At 47.3% G+C, this 16,255-nt stretch overlaps 1 protein-coding gene across 1 annotated transcript in view; it reads right to left on the bottom strand.

The window, feature by feature from the left end:
• LOC306794051 (cadherin-6-like) overlaps positions 1-16,255 on the bottom strand; it is a 69,729-nt gene that overhangs the window by 38,097 nt on the left and 15,377 nt on the right. Inside the window, exons 2-4 of the mRNA XM_079291916.1 lie at positions 12,209-12,595; positions 4,803-5,097; positions 2,747-2,866 (exon numbers count right to left, since the gene is read on the bottom strand). Coding sequence (XP_079148042.1) covers positions 2,747-2,866; positions 4,803-5,097; positions 12,209-12,445 — 652 coding nt within the window. The 5' untranslated portion in view covers positions 12,446-12,595. The remainder of the gene's footprint in view (positions 1-2,746; positions 2,867-4,802; positions 5,098-12,208; positions 12,596-16,255) is intronic.

Here is a 16,255-nt window from a genome sequence, read left to right as displayed (position 1 = left end):
CGTGGAAATAATGAATCAATAACTGATTGAATAACGAGCAACTATTGATAATTGATGAATCGTATCAATTCATTTTCAAGCAGAAATGCCCAAAAATCCCTAATTTCAACTCCTCAATGACAAATATCTTCTGCTTTTCTCTGTTTTCTACACGGTGAACTAAACCCGTTTGGGTTTTGGTGCAGTTGGTTCCACACCAACTGCACCAAAACTGTGTAACAAATGGTATCAACCACACCAATGCTGCAAGATCCCATATGAAATATCACATGGTAGCAGCCGTCATACTTCTTTCATAATGTTATTAGACTTTCACAATTATCAGATTTATGACTAGAAGCACTTTGCGCACACACACACGCACACACTGCTGAGCTGCATCTGGAATTAATGCAAATGAACTAATGTGTCACAGCTTCCAGATGATGTAATCCACTTCTGTGTGGCGTATCCTGTTGATCTGCTGTCGCCCTGAGCAAGACGACAGGTCTGTGTGACTCTCTCCGGGTCACTGATAATGGAAATAGTCGTCACTTGCAGCACAAATACAGTGTGAATGCAGCTGTGATACAACAATGACGTGTTCAGTGTGAACAGAGGCTGTAAATAGTGCGCGCGTCTCTTAAACCATGCAGGTCTGGCAGGTTTGTGTACAACCTTCTCCAAATCAAGCCGCCATACGACATAACCTTCATCATAAGGTGGATCTAAAGATCACTGTACTCACCTGAAATAGTTCTTAGAATAAGCCTGCCTGTGTTGAGTGAATGAATTTTTTGATTCATGCATCGACAGGCCAGATAATTAAACCACCAGCAACATTTTACTGCTGAAAGGTCAGTTCTCTGGCCGAGTAGGGGGCAGCGGCACGGCGCTCGGCGGTCACGCGGGAGCACATTTTGGTGTCTGCGTCCTCGTGATTAAAATGGCAAGCGGACCAAACGGCCCATCCAACCCTAAGACCAACCACGGCGTCTCCCTTTCATTTCCTTGCGCGCAACATTCGCCTCCAGATGCATTCGGCATCATTCATCTCCTCTTTGGAATTAAGACTCTGTTAATGTTCGGCCTTTCAAGTGCAGGTTTGCTCGCGTCTCCGCGCTGACTCGTCAGATCTCCAGCTGGAGTCGGGACAGAGACCGAGGGAAGCGGTAATTGGCAGCGCATTCAAAAGGTGTGCTCCGTCTCCCATCAGAGCCCCCCTTAAGCCCCGTCTGCCATTACATGTTTAAACTTGAAGCGAAAGAAAAAATAAAAAAACAGACAGACGTCGTGGAGCGAGAGAATAAAGATGAAAAACACAAATTTCACGCTAAATAAACTGCTTTGACAAGCATCATGGCTTCCAGTGTGAATAGATGATTCACTGCATGTCAAACAATAAGGAGGAGGAGAGGCTGACGTCGGCTCATCACGAGGCTCAGATCAGACAGGCCTGGCCCTCCGACTGGCTCCTCGCTTCCTCCCAAACACAACGTGGCAAAAAAAAGGAAACGCAGGCAACTTTTATTTTTTTGTGATTCATCTCACGGAACAGCAATCATTTCAGGAAGAGGAACAAACGTACAGCCGCTTTATAGCTCCGTGTCTCCGTCGACCTTTGTTGTTGCTTAATGACTGCAACACACACACACACACAGAGGAGGAGAGGGGGAAACACAAAAGCCTGCTTATAATGTGATGTCCAGGCATGTCTTTGTGAAAGAGGGGATGTCAGCTTACATACCACATGTGGGATAAACCATATTACTGTTAATCCCTGCACTAATCTGCTAATGGCTTTTTTTTTTCTGTCGTCGTTTCCCTTTTGTTTAAGCTAAAAAGACACGAGCGGGATGTGTTCCAAAGCGCACATCAATGATTAAAACTAGCAAGCGGCTAGATTTTGGGGGTCGGTGATTTGCCGCTCTCCCTACTACAAATCCCCCCCCCCCCCCCCCCCACCCCACCCAGCCCGTCAGCCTGCGAGAGGAGGCTGACGTGTCGGCGCTTTTGGTCCGGTTTAAAAAGGGAAAACTCGGAGCATTCCGGGGGTAATTTTGCGATACATCTTTTTTATTTCCTGCCTCCTGCTTCAGTGTCAGTGATTAGTCGTGTTTGGCCAAAAGGTTGTAATCTTGCGGGTTCCATGTGGAGGTGGAGAGTGCAGTAGCAGCGGCATCGTCAGGGCCGAAGGATGAGAGACTTTCTTCTGAAGAAATGCACATCGTCAGAAAGCAAACATCCTTTGTGGCTGCACTGCATGCTGGTCTATTGTAATATTGTCCTTTATGATGGATTTTTCTTCGTATGTGCGCTTCTGGTACGAGCTGAACAAAGCAGCCCCCTGTCTTTTGATTATGAAGGACAAACACTGAGTCATGGTTTTCACTTTTGATGTTCAGGATTTCTGCAGTGAAAGACCTCAACGGAAGTCTCGGAAATCTGAACTTTATCATTATGTTGAATTTAGTTCTAAAAAAAACTTGTTTTTCTCAAAAGAAGAGACAAAACAGGATTATTCTAACTTGATCCCAATGAAAATCAATTACTTTCATGCGTTTTATCGAATTTAGTTTCACTTGCTTCCCTTAAAACGCTGCCCGTTTCTCCAGGACGCAGACAATAATTTCCAGAAGGTCCTTGAAGAAAAAGGTTACTTTCTCTGCTGACATCACACTTCCTACGCTAGACAGGAGAAGCAACACGACGGAGGCACGAACACGAAGCACAGCACGCACAGCTGCACGTTGAACTCGTCACTGACCGGTTTCTGGGTCCACAGAGAAGTACGGCTGCCCCTCCAGGATGCTGTACACCACCCTGGCGCTGTTACCGTACGTGGCGTCGTCTGCGTCTCTGGCTGTCACTTGAATTACAGAGGTGCCTGTTGGGGAAGGGGGGGGTAAGATGCATGAGAATGATTTAGATCTACTCTTCAATACTGCTGAAAATGGCCTGCTGGATAATTGGTCAAGCTGATGCTCCTGATGATGAGGTGTCGGGTCCTCTTCTAATCGCGCTCGTGCAGAATGTGACTGATCATTTCTGTCCCTTTGCATTACCCAAACCAATCTTTATCCTCGCCCACTTATACCCGTATACATGATTGATTTTCGCGGCTAATCGATAAGTCCTAATGTATTTTTCTAAGTGTATCTCTCTCTAAGCATACAAGCGGCTCTCTGCAAACCCCAAGAAGCCTATTGGTGTATCCACAGATCTGGAGTGTCTGAGGAGCCACATATCTGATCGCAGGCGGACGACCGTGAACCTTTTTCTCTTCCAGAGAGGCTGGAGCCCCATTTCAGTGGAACAAAGGGAAACGGTTAGCCAAGTGCTACCTCCCAAATGGCGCCTCGCGGGGCCAAGTGGTGCCTCATTACATGCAGAAGAAAATTAATTGAGTAGAAATATTTAATGGCAAAGTGGTACAAATATAGAATCGTGCGATACGATGGGTTAACGACCCCACGGAACTTCTCTAATTCGATGTCAGCTATGATCTGTAAGGGGTGAGAGGAGAGTTCCCCCCCCCCCTTTAAAAATCAATGTCATCCGTATGGACGGAGGAGCAAAAAAAAAGAAGAAGAAATCGTAAGAGCAGAAAGCACGTCGACTTATTACGTGGACTGTAATCGTTGAGTTGTCAAAGGGAGGGCGCGTCAAAGTCCTCGCAGCCCGAGAGTCCGAGGGAAGAATGTCAGAGCCGTGACACTGTAATAACACTCAAAGTGTTTGTCACAATTAAAGGGGCAGCGTCGCGGCGACGCAGTCACTCGTGAACACATGCTCTGCCAAGCGGTGACATCACACCTCGGTTGTTGCCATGGGCACCCGCGCTGCCCTTAGATAAGTGCTGGCCTCTCTCTCTCGGGGTTTGCTGAACCGAGTGACAGCGCTGTCACATGTCCGGGCTGCAAGACCGATGTCCCTCAGTCCCTGAAAGCGCCGCAGAACAGAGAGTTCGAACCATGTTTTCATGCAAGTATTGATTCGGGGCCTTTTTATATTGTTTATCTGTATTCATGAGGCCACTCTGCACTTTTACAGCCAGAGCAGGAGTGCACGGTGAATTAAAGTTGAATTTGGTGCTGAATGATAATACGAAAAACAGCGAACGGTGCCGTCTGAGAAACCGGCTCTGCAGACATGGAATCTGCAATTACTCCCTGTGAAGACGCAGCTGAAGGAGCTGGTAATTCAATTAAATCCTGTTTTAATAAATACAATCCTGTATTTGAAAGATAATCTGCAGCAGTGCTGAAATCGTCACACTGAGAGACGCTTTACCTTGTTTATTCTCTCGTCATCAAACAGCTCCTCCTCTCATTTAATGAGCCGGGCCCTCTTTGTTGAGTCTGCATTGTTATTATGATTGATAAAGACCCATTGATCCAGGACGACTGGCATTTCATAACGTCTCTATCCTCTTTGAATCATAAGCCTTTTAATCCAGCCGCTGACACACACACACACACACACACACACACACACACACACACACACACACACACACACACACACACACACACCTTCAGCTGTGTCAACACTGAATTATTGTGTGTTTCATGATCAATAAACATGGTTTAACATACAAACTGAAACTCTCTTAGCCTTCTGTGCACACAAAACCTCTTATCATTTTAATGTGGATGTAATTATTGTGACTATTTAATTACTAATCTGTCTTTTTTGTATCTATTAACTCATTAAATAATGTCCCTATATACTATCTCAGGGGTGGGGAAAGGCAGTATGTTGTATTCGTTCAGCATGAAGAGTTCATGGACTTGTGAGGAACGTTTACGGCAGGAACTCACCGATGTCGGACATTTCGGGGACCCTGGCCACGTACGGGTCCTTGGTGAACCGGGGCTCGTTGTCGTTGATGTCGTGGATCTTGATGACGAACTCGGACTGGCCCTCGAGCGCCTCGTTGGTGATGCGGTTGACGGCTTTGGCGTGGAGGATGTAGTAGGCCTTCTCCTCGCGGTCCAGCCTCTTGGTGGCGTGGATGTCCCCCGAATTCTCGTCTATCTTGAAGAGGGACCCCGCTCCCTCGCCTGTGAGGACGTACCTCACGCTGCCGTCTCCTCGATCCGAATCAGAGTGAAGCTGTTGCAAAAAAAAAACACAATATAAAATCGAATAATGTGGATACCTGAAGCTCCCACACAACGATTTCAAGCAACAGTTTGTGGCATTTTCGTTTGAATAAATGTCCACTTTGGAGCTCTCTATTGCTAATTGTTACAGCGCAGCAGTGATTCAAACCCGGGCTCATGGAAGCGTTCACATTTGCTTAATGTGCTCTTATGAACACCAAGTGTCAGCTCTCTCTTTGCAGGGAGACATCTCCGAGTTGGCACGAGCAGAAATCGGCAGAGTGAGCAGGAAAACAACATCGCAGCGCTGGCTGCACAGTTTGATTGACGGGTGATCTCTGAGAAGTGCAGAGCGAAAAAAAGAAGACGCAATAAGCACTTTGAACCAAAGATGTCAACAAAATCAAATTTCAAAGTCGAATCACAGTATTTCTGAAACGCCACGCTCATATGAATGATCTGACCAATCTGGGCCTTGGCAAAGAAACGCCGACAGCTTTGATGAGTGCGTTTGGTGTTATTTAACAGATTCACATCATCTTTGGTAAACTGTCATCGCGTCATCCCGAGACACATTCGTGGCTTCACCTCGTCTCTGTGAAACTCACATCCTGCCAAGAAGAAAAACACAGAGCCGGCGCGTTCACTGCTTATTGTTACATGCAGGTTGTCATCGTGCCGTTTGTGTTTTTACGTCTACCGCAGGGCCACGGCGACATTAGCACAGTGCTGTAAAACAGAACGCCGGTGGGTCGACGCCTGTGAAGGACCAGCATGAGCGAGCGCACGTCCGCCGCCTGCCGATCGCTGATGGATCAGCAACAAGACCAACGTGCCAGAGGAGCACCAGAGTCCACCTGTCTGTGGAGCTTCTCATTCATATTTGTCTGTCTGCTGTTTGATGGTTTTTTTCCTGCATGAACAGCAGCTTAGCATGCGCTGACATTTTAATTCCAACACCAAAAACATATTTATCTCTGAGAACTCATCAAAAGCTTGTCCAGTTGTTTCCCCTCCCACTGCGTCCTTGCCTACTTCCCGTTTCCCGTCTTTAATAAGGGACACGGTAATAACTGCAGGGGGGGGGGGGGGTGTTTGCAACACGTGTTTGCAGCACGTGGTTCCGGAGTCCGTGGATGAGGCCTCGTCAGCGTGAGTGAGGCGGCGCGTTTGACTCCGTGTTTTCCGTTGAGCGCGAGGTGTTTGCGTGTCGACCAGCGTTCTTGGCTCTGCCGGTGGACAGACTGAGGGGATATATTGTGCGTTGCAGCTGGGTCACGTGGGAGCACATTGCAAAGTCTCTCTTCTCATCATATATCAAAAAGCTTTTCATCCCAGGTGCTCGGGAGCTTTGCTAATTCATGCTGTTATATCAGGGCAAAGCTGGCACATGTGAGACGAACAGCTTTGTGGATTAGCATCTTTAACACTATTTTGTTCGCCTGCTTGAATGCTGGTAAAAATGACTGTTTTCGTTCCTTTCTCTGTCTGTCTAACCAAGCCAGCCGAGTGTGTTGCAGAATTTCAGCATTTTCGGATTAGGATCTAGAGCGGAGCGCTGTTTCATTATCCCACTTGAAGTCTGGTCAAAACAATCCTCTCTCTTTTCTGTCTAACCAAGCCAGGAGAACATCCTGCAGAATTGTATTTGTTTTCTATTCTGCTTTACAGTACGTGCTTCCAACAGCGACTCAGTTGGCTGAAAACAATCCACTTCAACATTATTATCTTTCTCCCGCTGTTATAGCTGCAATGTCCTTTTCTATGATTGTCTATCAAGCCGCCTATCTCTGCCGGCACGGCAATTCAGTTAATAACCGTTGAGTCCTCTCCTTTCGGCTGAGATGCGAGATAGACAGTGTGACATATGCTGTGTCGACTCTCATTTCTATGGAAACAGAAAGATCTTGTGGTTCTGAAGAGTTCCTCCTCACTCCCTGAAGGATATTTCAAGGCAGCTGAGAGTATCGAACTCCAGCGCCTGCTGCAGTGACCTCGTCCCTCCCAGCTGCTGAGGTGAATTTACTGCAGCCCTTCCACTCAAATTAAGAGGAAAAAAAACCTCTCCCGGAAATCAATGTGGCAGGCCAACGTGCATTCACAATGGCCCTTTGATCAATTTATATCGGAAATGCAATTAAACTGTCACGGGGGGAGAAAGGAAAGCCACATGTGCATTCAGTATGGTCACCAAGAAGCTCTGGCACATCAATAGCTCGCCTTTCTCCTTTGCCCTCCTGTGGTACCAAATCGTAAAAAGAGGCTGAGAACATGACGCGATGCTCGTTAGCGCGGGGACTTCTGGACTTCTGGTCAAGGAAGAGGACGCTGTACAACATCTCCATCTTATTCAGTCATTCTGTCTAGAATAGTGGCCGAAAAGCCTTATTTTCTTACAGGAGTAGTGTGACATGTTGGGAAATATGCTTATAAGCTAAATGTAAGGCTACAACCAGCAGCTACCTAGCTTAGCATTAAACTATAGTGTTTGTGAGGATGAAACAAAAAAGATACAACATATTATAATGAGTGAGCGTTACACTCTGAGAAATAAAAGTGCTGATTGGATCCATAGAGGGTTCTTCGGCTTGTCCTCATCGGAGAACCCTTTTTGGTTCCTGGTAGAAACCTGGGTTCTACCAAGGAACCAGCATAATGGGTTACACCTTGAACCATATTGTGAACACTTGTATATTCCTTTATATCTCATATTGAAGGGTTTCATCTAAAACCCACCCAGGGGGTTCTACCGGTAACCATTTTATATTCCATGGGGTTCAAAAATAACCCAAACAGGGGGTTCTACCGAAAATATTTGTATATTCCAAGGTTTTCATGTAGAACCCTTATGGGTCGGGGGCTGACGTGGTGCAGCACAGTTTTTGGGGCTGTGTGGGTTTAACACATGCTTTCAACAATCCTTGAAGAACTCTTTTTCCAGCAAGGGTTCTTTGGATGAAAAGGGTTCTCAAAGGAGCCCTACAAAGAGACCCTGAAAAACTCTTTTCTTCAGAAGCAAAGATCTAGGGACGTTGCGCCACTCAATCTCAGATTTGTATTGTGAATCAACTGTGAAGTGAACTATTGAGCCTGTACTTAAAGCCTCATATCATCACTGACATACTATATGTTGAAACCCTTCCACTCAATTAGCCTTCTCTGCAGAGTGACACCATGACATTTCCAATGGTTGGCATTTTTTCCACTCCAGAAGATTTCTTTGCTTCATCTTCCAGTTTGAAGTGGGCTGAGAAGTGAAGTGGTACTCATCAGACATCTGTGTGTGAGAACTTAGAAGCGAGCTGGTTTTGTTTGTGAAATTAATCAGCTTCAAGTGCAGCAAATGTTAGCGCAGACTCGATCTGGCCGCCATTTCTGCATCACTCGAGTTAGGCCAAAAAGATGGCTCTGGAAATGTGCTGCTTAGGGCAATTAGCCAGTCAGCCTTTAAGGCCTTGTGTCCTGGCCTGTAGAGAACTGGCTGCCTTCTATGTAGCCAGATGGTAGCCTCAGACTGTGCACAAAAATAGCCTCTCAAATGTCTGTTGACGTGTAAACGTGAGATATGTGGTCAGAGCTGCAGAGACTTAAAGGTGAAAATGTCATTTAACATATATTTCTCTCTTGTGGACATCTGACATCTTTGGTTTTGTGTCCCATGCATACTATCCAGCATGTTATCTTTCCATTACGAGCATTTCTCAACAGTTTGTATTGACTTTGCTGCAGGGCCGGAGCCAGAGCGCTGCTTCTGGGTATTTGTGTGATTTTAACAGCCTGAATAGTTGTTCACAGTGTACAATGCACTGCACATGGTGACCTTTTAAGGCTGATACTGCTATTCATTTCAGACATTATACCACAGAAAAAAAAGGTATTTTCTGACAACATTTTTCTTTAATTGTTGTAAAAATATTTAAAGGAGTTTCAAATTTAAAATCTAGTGCAACAACCTGCATTTTGCACTACCCATCGTTTTTTTCAAGATATAGATTATTGTATAGATATCCAAATAATGTATCAACAAGTAGTTATTGTTTTTGGAAAATCCTCAAGGAAAGTTGATCACAGATGGAAAGAAGCTGAAACATCAACCGTGCAGAAGACTTTTGCTATTTTCAAGAAAAACATTGTTTTTACAGCTCAATTTTGAAAGATAATGTTTGAAACAGCAGTCGGCAGGCGATAGCACGGAAATAATTGTGAAAGCGGCGCGACAACGTCGTCGTATCTCGCTCAGACATCGCTTCGCCCCTGCGACGTCGTCAGACAGATGTTTTGCCGGGCCGCGTCGCCGCATGACCTCATCACACCCTTTCCACCGCCGCTCACGAGGCGAAATGAGAACAGCGGAATTGAAGTCGCCCCCCCTCCCCGGCGCACAAGCGGGAACTTATCGCCTAATCAACAAACACTGCCAATGTGTGCTCCAGGTCGCCGCTGGAGACCGCAGGGATGGCCACGGCTCGGGTACAGCCAAGCCTCTGCCATATTGCAAACTCCTTGCCTCTTTGCCAAGGTGAGCAGCTGGTAATGGGGGGGGGGGGGCATGAACAGAGACCAAAAATCCCTCCAACCCCCCCCACAGACAAACACAAACAAACTAAATCCCTGCACCTTTCCACTCCGCTGCCGTAAGACGCTTGAGTCCTTCCCCCAGGTCGCCTGAACCGCTGAGTCATGCAGGACTGGGAAGAATATTATGTCTGTGTTCATCTGTCCTTTTTGTCTTTCCTCTGATTTCCAGCCCATTACTGGAGGCGAGTGCTGCAGAAGTGTGTGTGTGTGTGTGTGTGTGTGTGTGTTTGTTCACGTGCAGGGAGCATTGCTCACTTGCTAGGGACCGTATTGAGGAGTCTACCCAGCAGACCCAGAACCACTGGGGCCTATCAGGGGCTGTAAATACTTTATGAGATATGATAGTACAGCACAAACACTCCTAAACCACAGGCCATTAACCATTTCCAGTGGATGTGTGCCCTTTGGTAAAGGAAGAAATAATGAAATAAACAAACATTCCCTTCCCCCAGTGACAGCCCGGGCCTGTGAGGCCTGTATGCAGCTCGCCTGCTAATGAGAGGCAATGTGCGATTCCCCTCCTGCAGGAAAAAAAGAAATCATTGGCCAATACAGCAAGATCAGCAAGATTAGCAGCCAACCAGCTCCACAACGAGCCGGCGCCAGAGTCCCCCGTTTCCCCCTTCATCTCCATCGCTTCCCTTAATTCCTTCCTGTTCAAAGATTACACTTTCATTTCTTTGCACTTCACAACTCGATAAAGCTGTCGTGAAAATAATGAAAGGAAGAAAAAAACAAAACAGGTGTGGGGGGGGGGGGGGTGTGTTTGGATTGAGTTTACCAAATAACTGGAGACGGGATGTTGTAATTCAAGTGTAGTTTCATCATTCTATCTTGTACTGTGTGTGAAGAGCTGCTCCCTTGTTTATAATAACCTGCCATTGTGTTATTTCCAATTCGTTTTTGTCACCACTGACAGTGGTTTTGCTCCACGCTGTGTTCTCCGGTTGCCATGATGCCGCTTGCAATGACAAAAGCTTTTACTTTTAACTTTCTGCCGGAGCTTTTTCTTCTCCTTCTTTCTTTTCTTCGGAACCCGGCACACTGTGGGAACGTGGCCTCCACCTGGCGATACAGATGGTTGTTCTCCACGTTTGAGCCGCGTGTTCCAACTCAAACAGCCATTCATTGCGTTCGGGGCGCCATTCATCGCTTGCACTTTATCAAGCAATTAACAAACAGGAATTGCAATCAGATAAACTCCACGCACTGCGATGCGATGCGACAACTGGCTGGTGAGCTGACAATGAGGAGAAGCTCCCAGCTGCATGTACTTGTGGGGGGTGACGGGGGGGGGGGGCAACAAGCGCTTGGAGCCAGGATTAAGTGTGGCGCTGGAAGGGTTGATGCCTTAATAGCGTCTTCAGGAGACGGGCTCTCAGGCCAAAGCCTCTGGTTCTCTAAGTGTACAACACTCAGATCATCCATTCTTCTTTTGCTGTTCGTCATTTTACAAGCTAACAGGACGAGTGGCACATCAATCACCGCTCTCTGAAGCCACAGTGGTTTGATCACGCTCGGTACTTTCTGATCTTCATTCACTCTGTGTGTGTTGTTGGGTTTTTTTAGTCGGTTCTTTTTGTTCTGCCTCGTATTTGCTGGTGTTGTAATCCTTTTAACCGGGGCTGAGAGTCGACCCGGCACTCCGGGAGGACGTATGTTGCAGAATCTCGTTTGGCTGGAAGACTCTATCCTCCGTGGACGCACGATCGGAATGCAAAGCACCGCGGCCCATTCAACGCTCGCACAAAACAGCCTTTCTTCCTCCTCAGCCGTCCTGACCTTGCCACGACGCCTCACAATCTCCTCAATTACAGTAGGTTTGCAAGAGGAGACTTATCTTGACTTCTGCTCCGCTGCATGTAAAGCAAGCTTTATTTGGCCCGTCTTCTTGTACACCCCCCCCCCTTTATCTCCCCCCCCCCCCCCGTAGTGCTAGTAGTGCCGTAGTACTTATTTATTCGTGAGACGGACGCGATGCAGGACGCTGTCGGCGCGACTGTCAACCACCGACTGTCCTCGGAGCGTCAGCGTCTGCGGCCTTAAGTTGTGGTTGTGACTTTTTCTTTACAACCAATGTGATCGTCATTAAACTGTTTACTTGCAAAAACAAATATTTATCGTCTCTCAATGTCAAATATTAAGTTCTGTCAGAAGGAGCCCTGCAAGAAATTAGCTTTAAAAAAACATTTCAATCAGGAAGTGATTTGATCAAAGAATGAACAAACACGATTACCAATCTGACCAGACCAACGTCTCTCTGCAGACTGTGATTCCCTCCCTTCTGTGGTTGGGAGACGACAGTGTGGTCACTTGAGGACAACGAGACATTCAAACACATGTTTGACACGTGTTTTAAGGGTTATTGCTGTGCGGTCCTTTCACATTCTCACTATCCATCTCCTTATGTTTGATTATTGTGTGTAAATTTGGTGACAGATCGGATGATCTGATCTGAGGGTGGACTTGATGGTCTCACGGAGCTGCTGTGTAAAACACAGCATGTCGGTGAATGTGTGTGCAGAGTAAAGCATGCTCCTTACCTTCCCGACATACTGGTTGTCTGACCCCATGTACTCCTCCAGCAGAAAGAACTGGTTCCACATCCATCCTCGCTTGGAGCGCCGGAGCGGCGCTCCGTTGGCGTCTTGTCCCGTCAGCCCCGCGGACCCCCTCCGCCCCCCTGTAGTCCTCCGCAGGGCCCTGAGCCCGTGCCCCGGAGAGCTGAGGCTGGCCACGGCCCACAGCACCATCAACACGCAGACTTTCCTTCTATCCATGGCCACACCACCACCGCCTTCCGTCTTCTCCCTCACTCAGTGGTCCGCGTGCCGGTGTTTTTTTGGTCAGCGTATCGGATCAGTCCACATGCTGTAATCTACTGAAGCAGGAAAGGCTCCCCGGACTCACACGGGGCGGAACAACGGAACCTGGAACATTTACAGAGAAAAACAGAGCGTCAATACTGGGAGGGGAGGCAGCGATTTGGTACTGCACAGGCGCTTGTTTTCTTTCCTAACCCATGGTCAAAACAAACTCAGTGGAGTTTCAGGCTTTCTGAAGAAGCAGTATTTATTAAATGGAGTTCAGCGCACATGGGGAGTGAAAAAGAACAAAAACACTCCTTGAGATGTTTCTCTAAATACGTGCTTCTTGTATTAAAACAATCTATTCAGTCTATGGAATCACACAGGTTGATAACAACAAGTAAACCATGAACAAACACCGTAAACAAGGAATGAAAACAGTAAAAGACAAACCACAGAACAGCGATACTCTTTCAAATAAATGAACTGACCTAGTTTTATCAAACAAAGTTCATTTCACCCTCAAATCCTTCACGTTGTCCCTTTTCCGTTTCCTGTGCCATCCTGTGAATCTTTGACATTTTCTCTCTCGTTTTCTGAAATTAAACAAGTTTCCACTTTCCACATGTTATAGATCTGAGGTGACCTTTGACCCGTGGCATCACTTGATAAAGCCCGCACCAAAATCCAAGAAAAACGCACAAATTATTGAATGAAAGCATTAAATCGAGATGTGCGATTTGTGGCTGCCAGCGATCATGAAAAACACATCAAACCATTATTATGCCTGCTGTGCTTTTGTCTGGTGGTATGAATCCAGCGCACCCTTCTTCCTGTAAAGCGGCGCACTTTCGTTTCGCACTCGGCGGGCGGAGACGGCCCATCGCTGTCTGGCCCCCCCGACGGGCGCGTTTCCTCCGTGTCGGTGCTCCGTGGGCTTGGAGAGACCCGGGGTGAAGGTGGCGCTCGACGGCCCACGCTTCGTCGCTCGCGGTGTCTTCTCTCCCTGCGGGGAGGGGCGGACCTCCCCGATCCCGGCGCGACTCTCAACCGGTGTGCGATGATTGCGCCCCACCTGACGCGTCTTGAAACATCATCCGTGCACGCTTGTTCACCCCTTCTTGTGTACCCGATGCGTTTACCATGCTGTGTTTATTAAATTCGTCACTAAAGCACAAAGTTTATTATAGCCTCTTAATTTGATGCATTCAACTTGCAAAGCAGGTATGCAGACAGATAAAGATCAAGCGCTGGAGAGCAGATCTGAAACCTGTCACACACACACACACACACACACACACTCACACACTCACACACTCACACAAACACTCCCGTCCACACAAGCCCTGATATACATATTCATGCGTACAGTATGTTGTCTGTCAGTCATCGGATTGATTGGCAGCCTGACCTGATGAATATCGGATTAGGAATATAACACACCGGTGTATTGGCTCACATGTTGTACAGCATGTGTAACAGTACTTTATCTGCATTAAGCCCCTGAATCAACATCTAATAGAGTACCAGGCTCAACGCGGGCGGCTCTTTCTATCTTTTTCAACAATCTGCTTCGGCACACTTTGTTATCAGACCCAGCAGAACGCCGATGGAGACCCTGCGCAATGTCAACCCCAGTTTATTACCTTAAGATCAGTGTAAAGATACTGAACAAAATGAGTGTTTGCAAACCACAGAGAAGGGGAACTGATGTGAGCAGTGGGATGTGTCCGCTCTCCGTCTCTCAATCACTTCTCCCACCCATCTCCTCTCTCTCTCTTTATCCTCTTGTCCTCTCAAAGGCCGATGCAGAATGCGCTGGCAAATGTGTGGAGGGAACGGAACAAGAGGAACCGAGCGGAGGAGGAGAAGGAGGGGTAGCAAAGAATGAGAATGAAGGCCATGTATTCTGCTTTTGTTCCCATTATTCCTCCCCGGCTGGCCGATATCCAGGCCGCCACTGTTCCATCGGCTGGGGTTTTGGTAGGAGGGGTTATCAGGGGGTCCGCTGGGGAGCGTCTGCGACGTTCCTCCGTATCGCACGTTCTCAGAAGGCTGGTGGGGAAAGGGGTGGGCGCAGTCTAGCCCCAAGCCTGGTCGACCCTTCCTGACACAGTGTGTTGGGGGAATGAAAAAAAAAAGGATGTCTGTTGGAACATGAATTAAGTACCCTGACCTGCATGCAGGAGTGGAGTCAGACTGAAGGGAGCGAGGGAAATGGAGCGAGAGAAGAAGAAGTGAGAGGAAAAGGTGCCGGCTTAGGGGAGTGGAAGCAGCAGTCCTGTCACAAAACCACAAATCTGTCTAAGTTTAGTATCTGAAAAACACGATCCAGTAGAAAGAAAGAAAAACCATCAAGCGGTGTCACAGAACAACCGCGGAGCTTTTTACAAACAGATGTCTCACCATCGACTGGGAAAGCTGGGTGTCTTTGTGGGCTCGATGAACAAAACACAGTCGCTGCATATTTCACTCACTGTCAAGCTGTTTGCGGTTCAAAAACACGACGGCGGGTTTGATGCGGCGGATAGTCTTTGTCTCCGTCTTGTTCTGGCAGCGGTTCACAAACACAGTTTTTACCATCTTGTTCACTCAAGCCCGTCCCAAAGTGCACCGATGGCACAGAGTCCACCATCGTGTGAAGATGCTTGTGAAATGTTTTTTTTTTATTTCTATGAACAATGCTGTGGTGAAAAGAAGAGAAGTCTCACAATGAGCTGCAGAACAGAGAACTAGTTGTGTAGTAGCATCGCTCTTCTCTTTTGTGTGCATTGTTTTCAGGGCTGCAACTAACTGATTTTTTTATGTTTTGCCTTGTTTTGTCTGATATAAAACAGAGAAAAACAGCAAATTGTTGCTGGAAATAAAGCCGTTTTTGACAGACATCATTTACAATTGTGCACGTCTGAGTTGAGCTTGGATAATCTTGGCCTTGAAAACAAAAAAAACTGTCTGCTGGTCGGGTTGCCTTTGTACCGTGGCCCGACAAGGGCAACAAGGGCAACAAGGGCAACAAGGGCAACAAGGGCAACAAGCGCGCTTCGACGGCTCCAATAATTTCCATGAGGAGCAACGTGCTGCAGCTTCAGAAACAGGAACAGAGTTTGTTCTCCAAGCGGAAGGAACAGTGGGGTAAAGAGACAACGTAAAAAGGTAGGTATTATTTTTCACATCTGGCCCTTAGTCTTCTAGAACACCATGAACGAGCAACACATCAAGCTGTTCCACTTTATGCAGCACATTTTCATTGGTGGTTTTGGAGTTTTGCATGTTTTTGAATTGGCTTGTATTGGTTGGTTTTTACGCCCTCGAGATGGGATTCTTTAAGCATTTTCTCCCCTCGACACACTTGCTAAAAAGTTACCGTGAGGACACGAAGGGGCAAACGGGGAGAGGTGAGTGAAGGAGAGGGAGAGACGGGCCCATCCATTACGCTACCTGTCTTCCAGAGGCAGCCAAGGCACGCCCTGCATGCTTTCCCCTTATGAGGCACATTGCGAGCGGTTGAAGCTGGAGGTTAGGTCCCCTCTTTCTCTTTTCCCTCATGCGTTGCTGTTTATAGCACGCACAGCCGCTGTGCCTACTTTGCTTGCATAGGCCTGAGCTGATATGCATTATCGCTGGGCTTTTCGCTGAAAGCCAGTCACTTTGCATGTGTCCTCTGCCGGGCTCAGCGCGGCGAGAGGGGTGGGGGGAGGACTCCCGGGTCATCGGTGCGTGTGCTGATGGAGGCAGGTGAAAGTGAGATGGACTGTCAGGCTTCTTAATAACGCCCGTAGAGGA

The sequence above is a fragment of the Melanostigma gelatinosum genome, assembly GCF_949748355.1.
Source record: "Melanostigma gelatinosum genome assembly, chromosome: 20".
NCBI classification, from domain to species: Eukaryota; Metazoa; Chordata; class Actinopteri; order Perciformes; family Zoarcidae; genus Melanostigma; species Melanostigma gelatinosum.
This window is presented reverse-complemented; position numbering and strand designations above follow the sequence as displayed.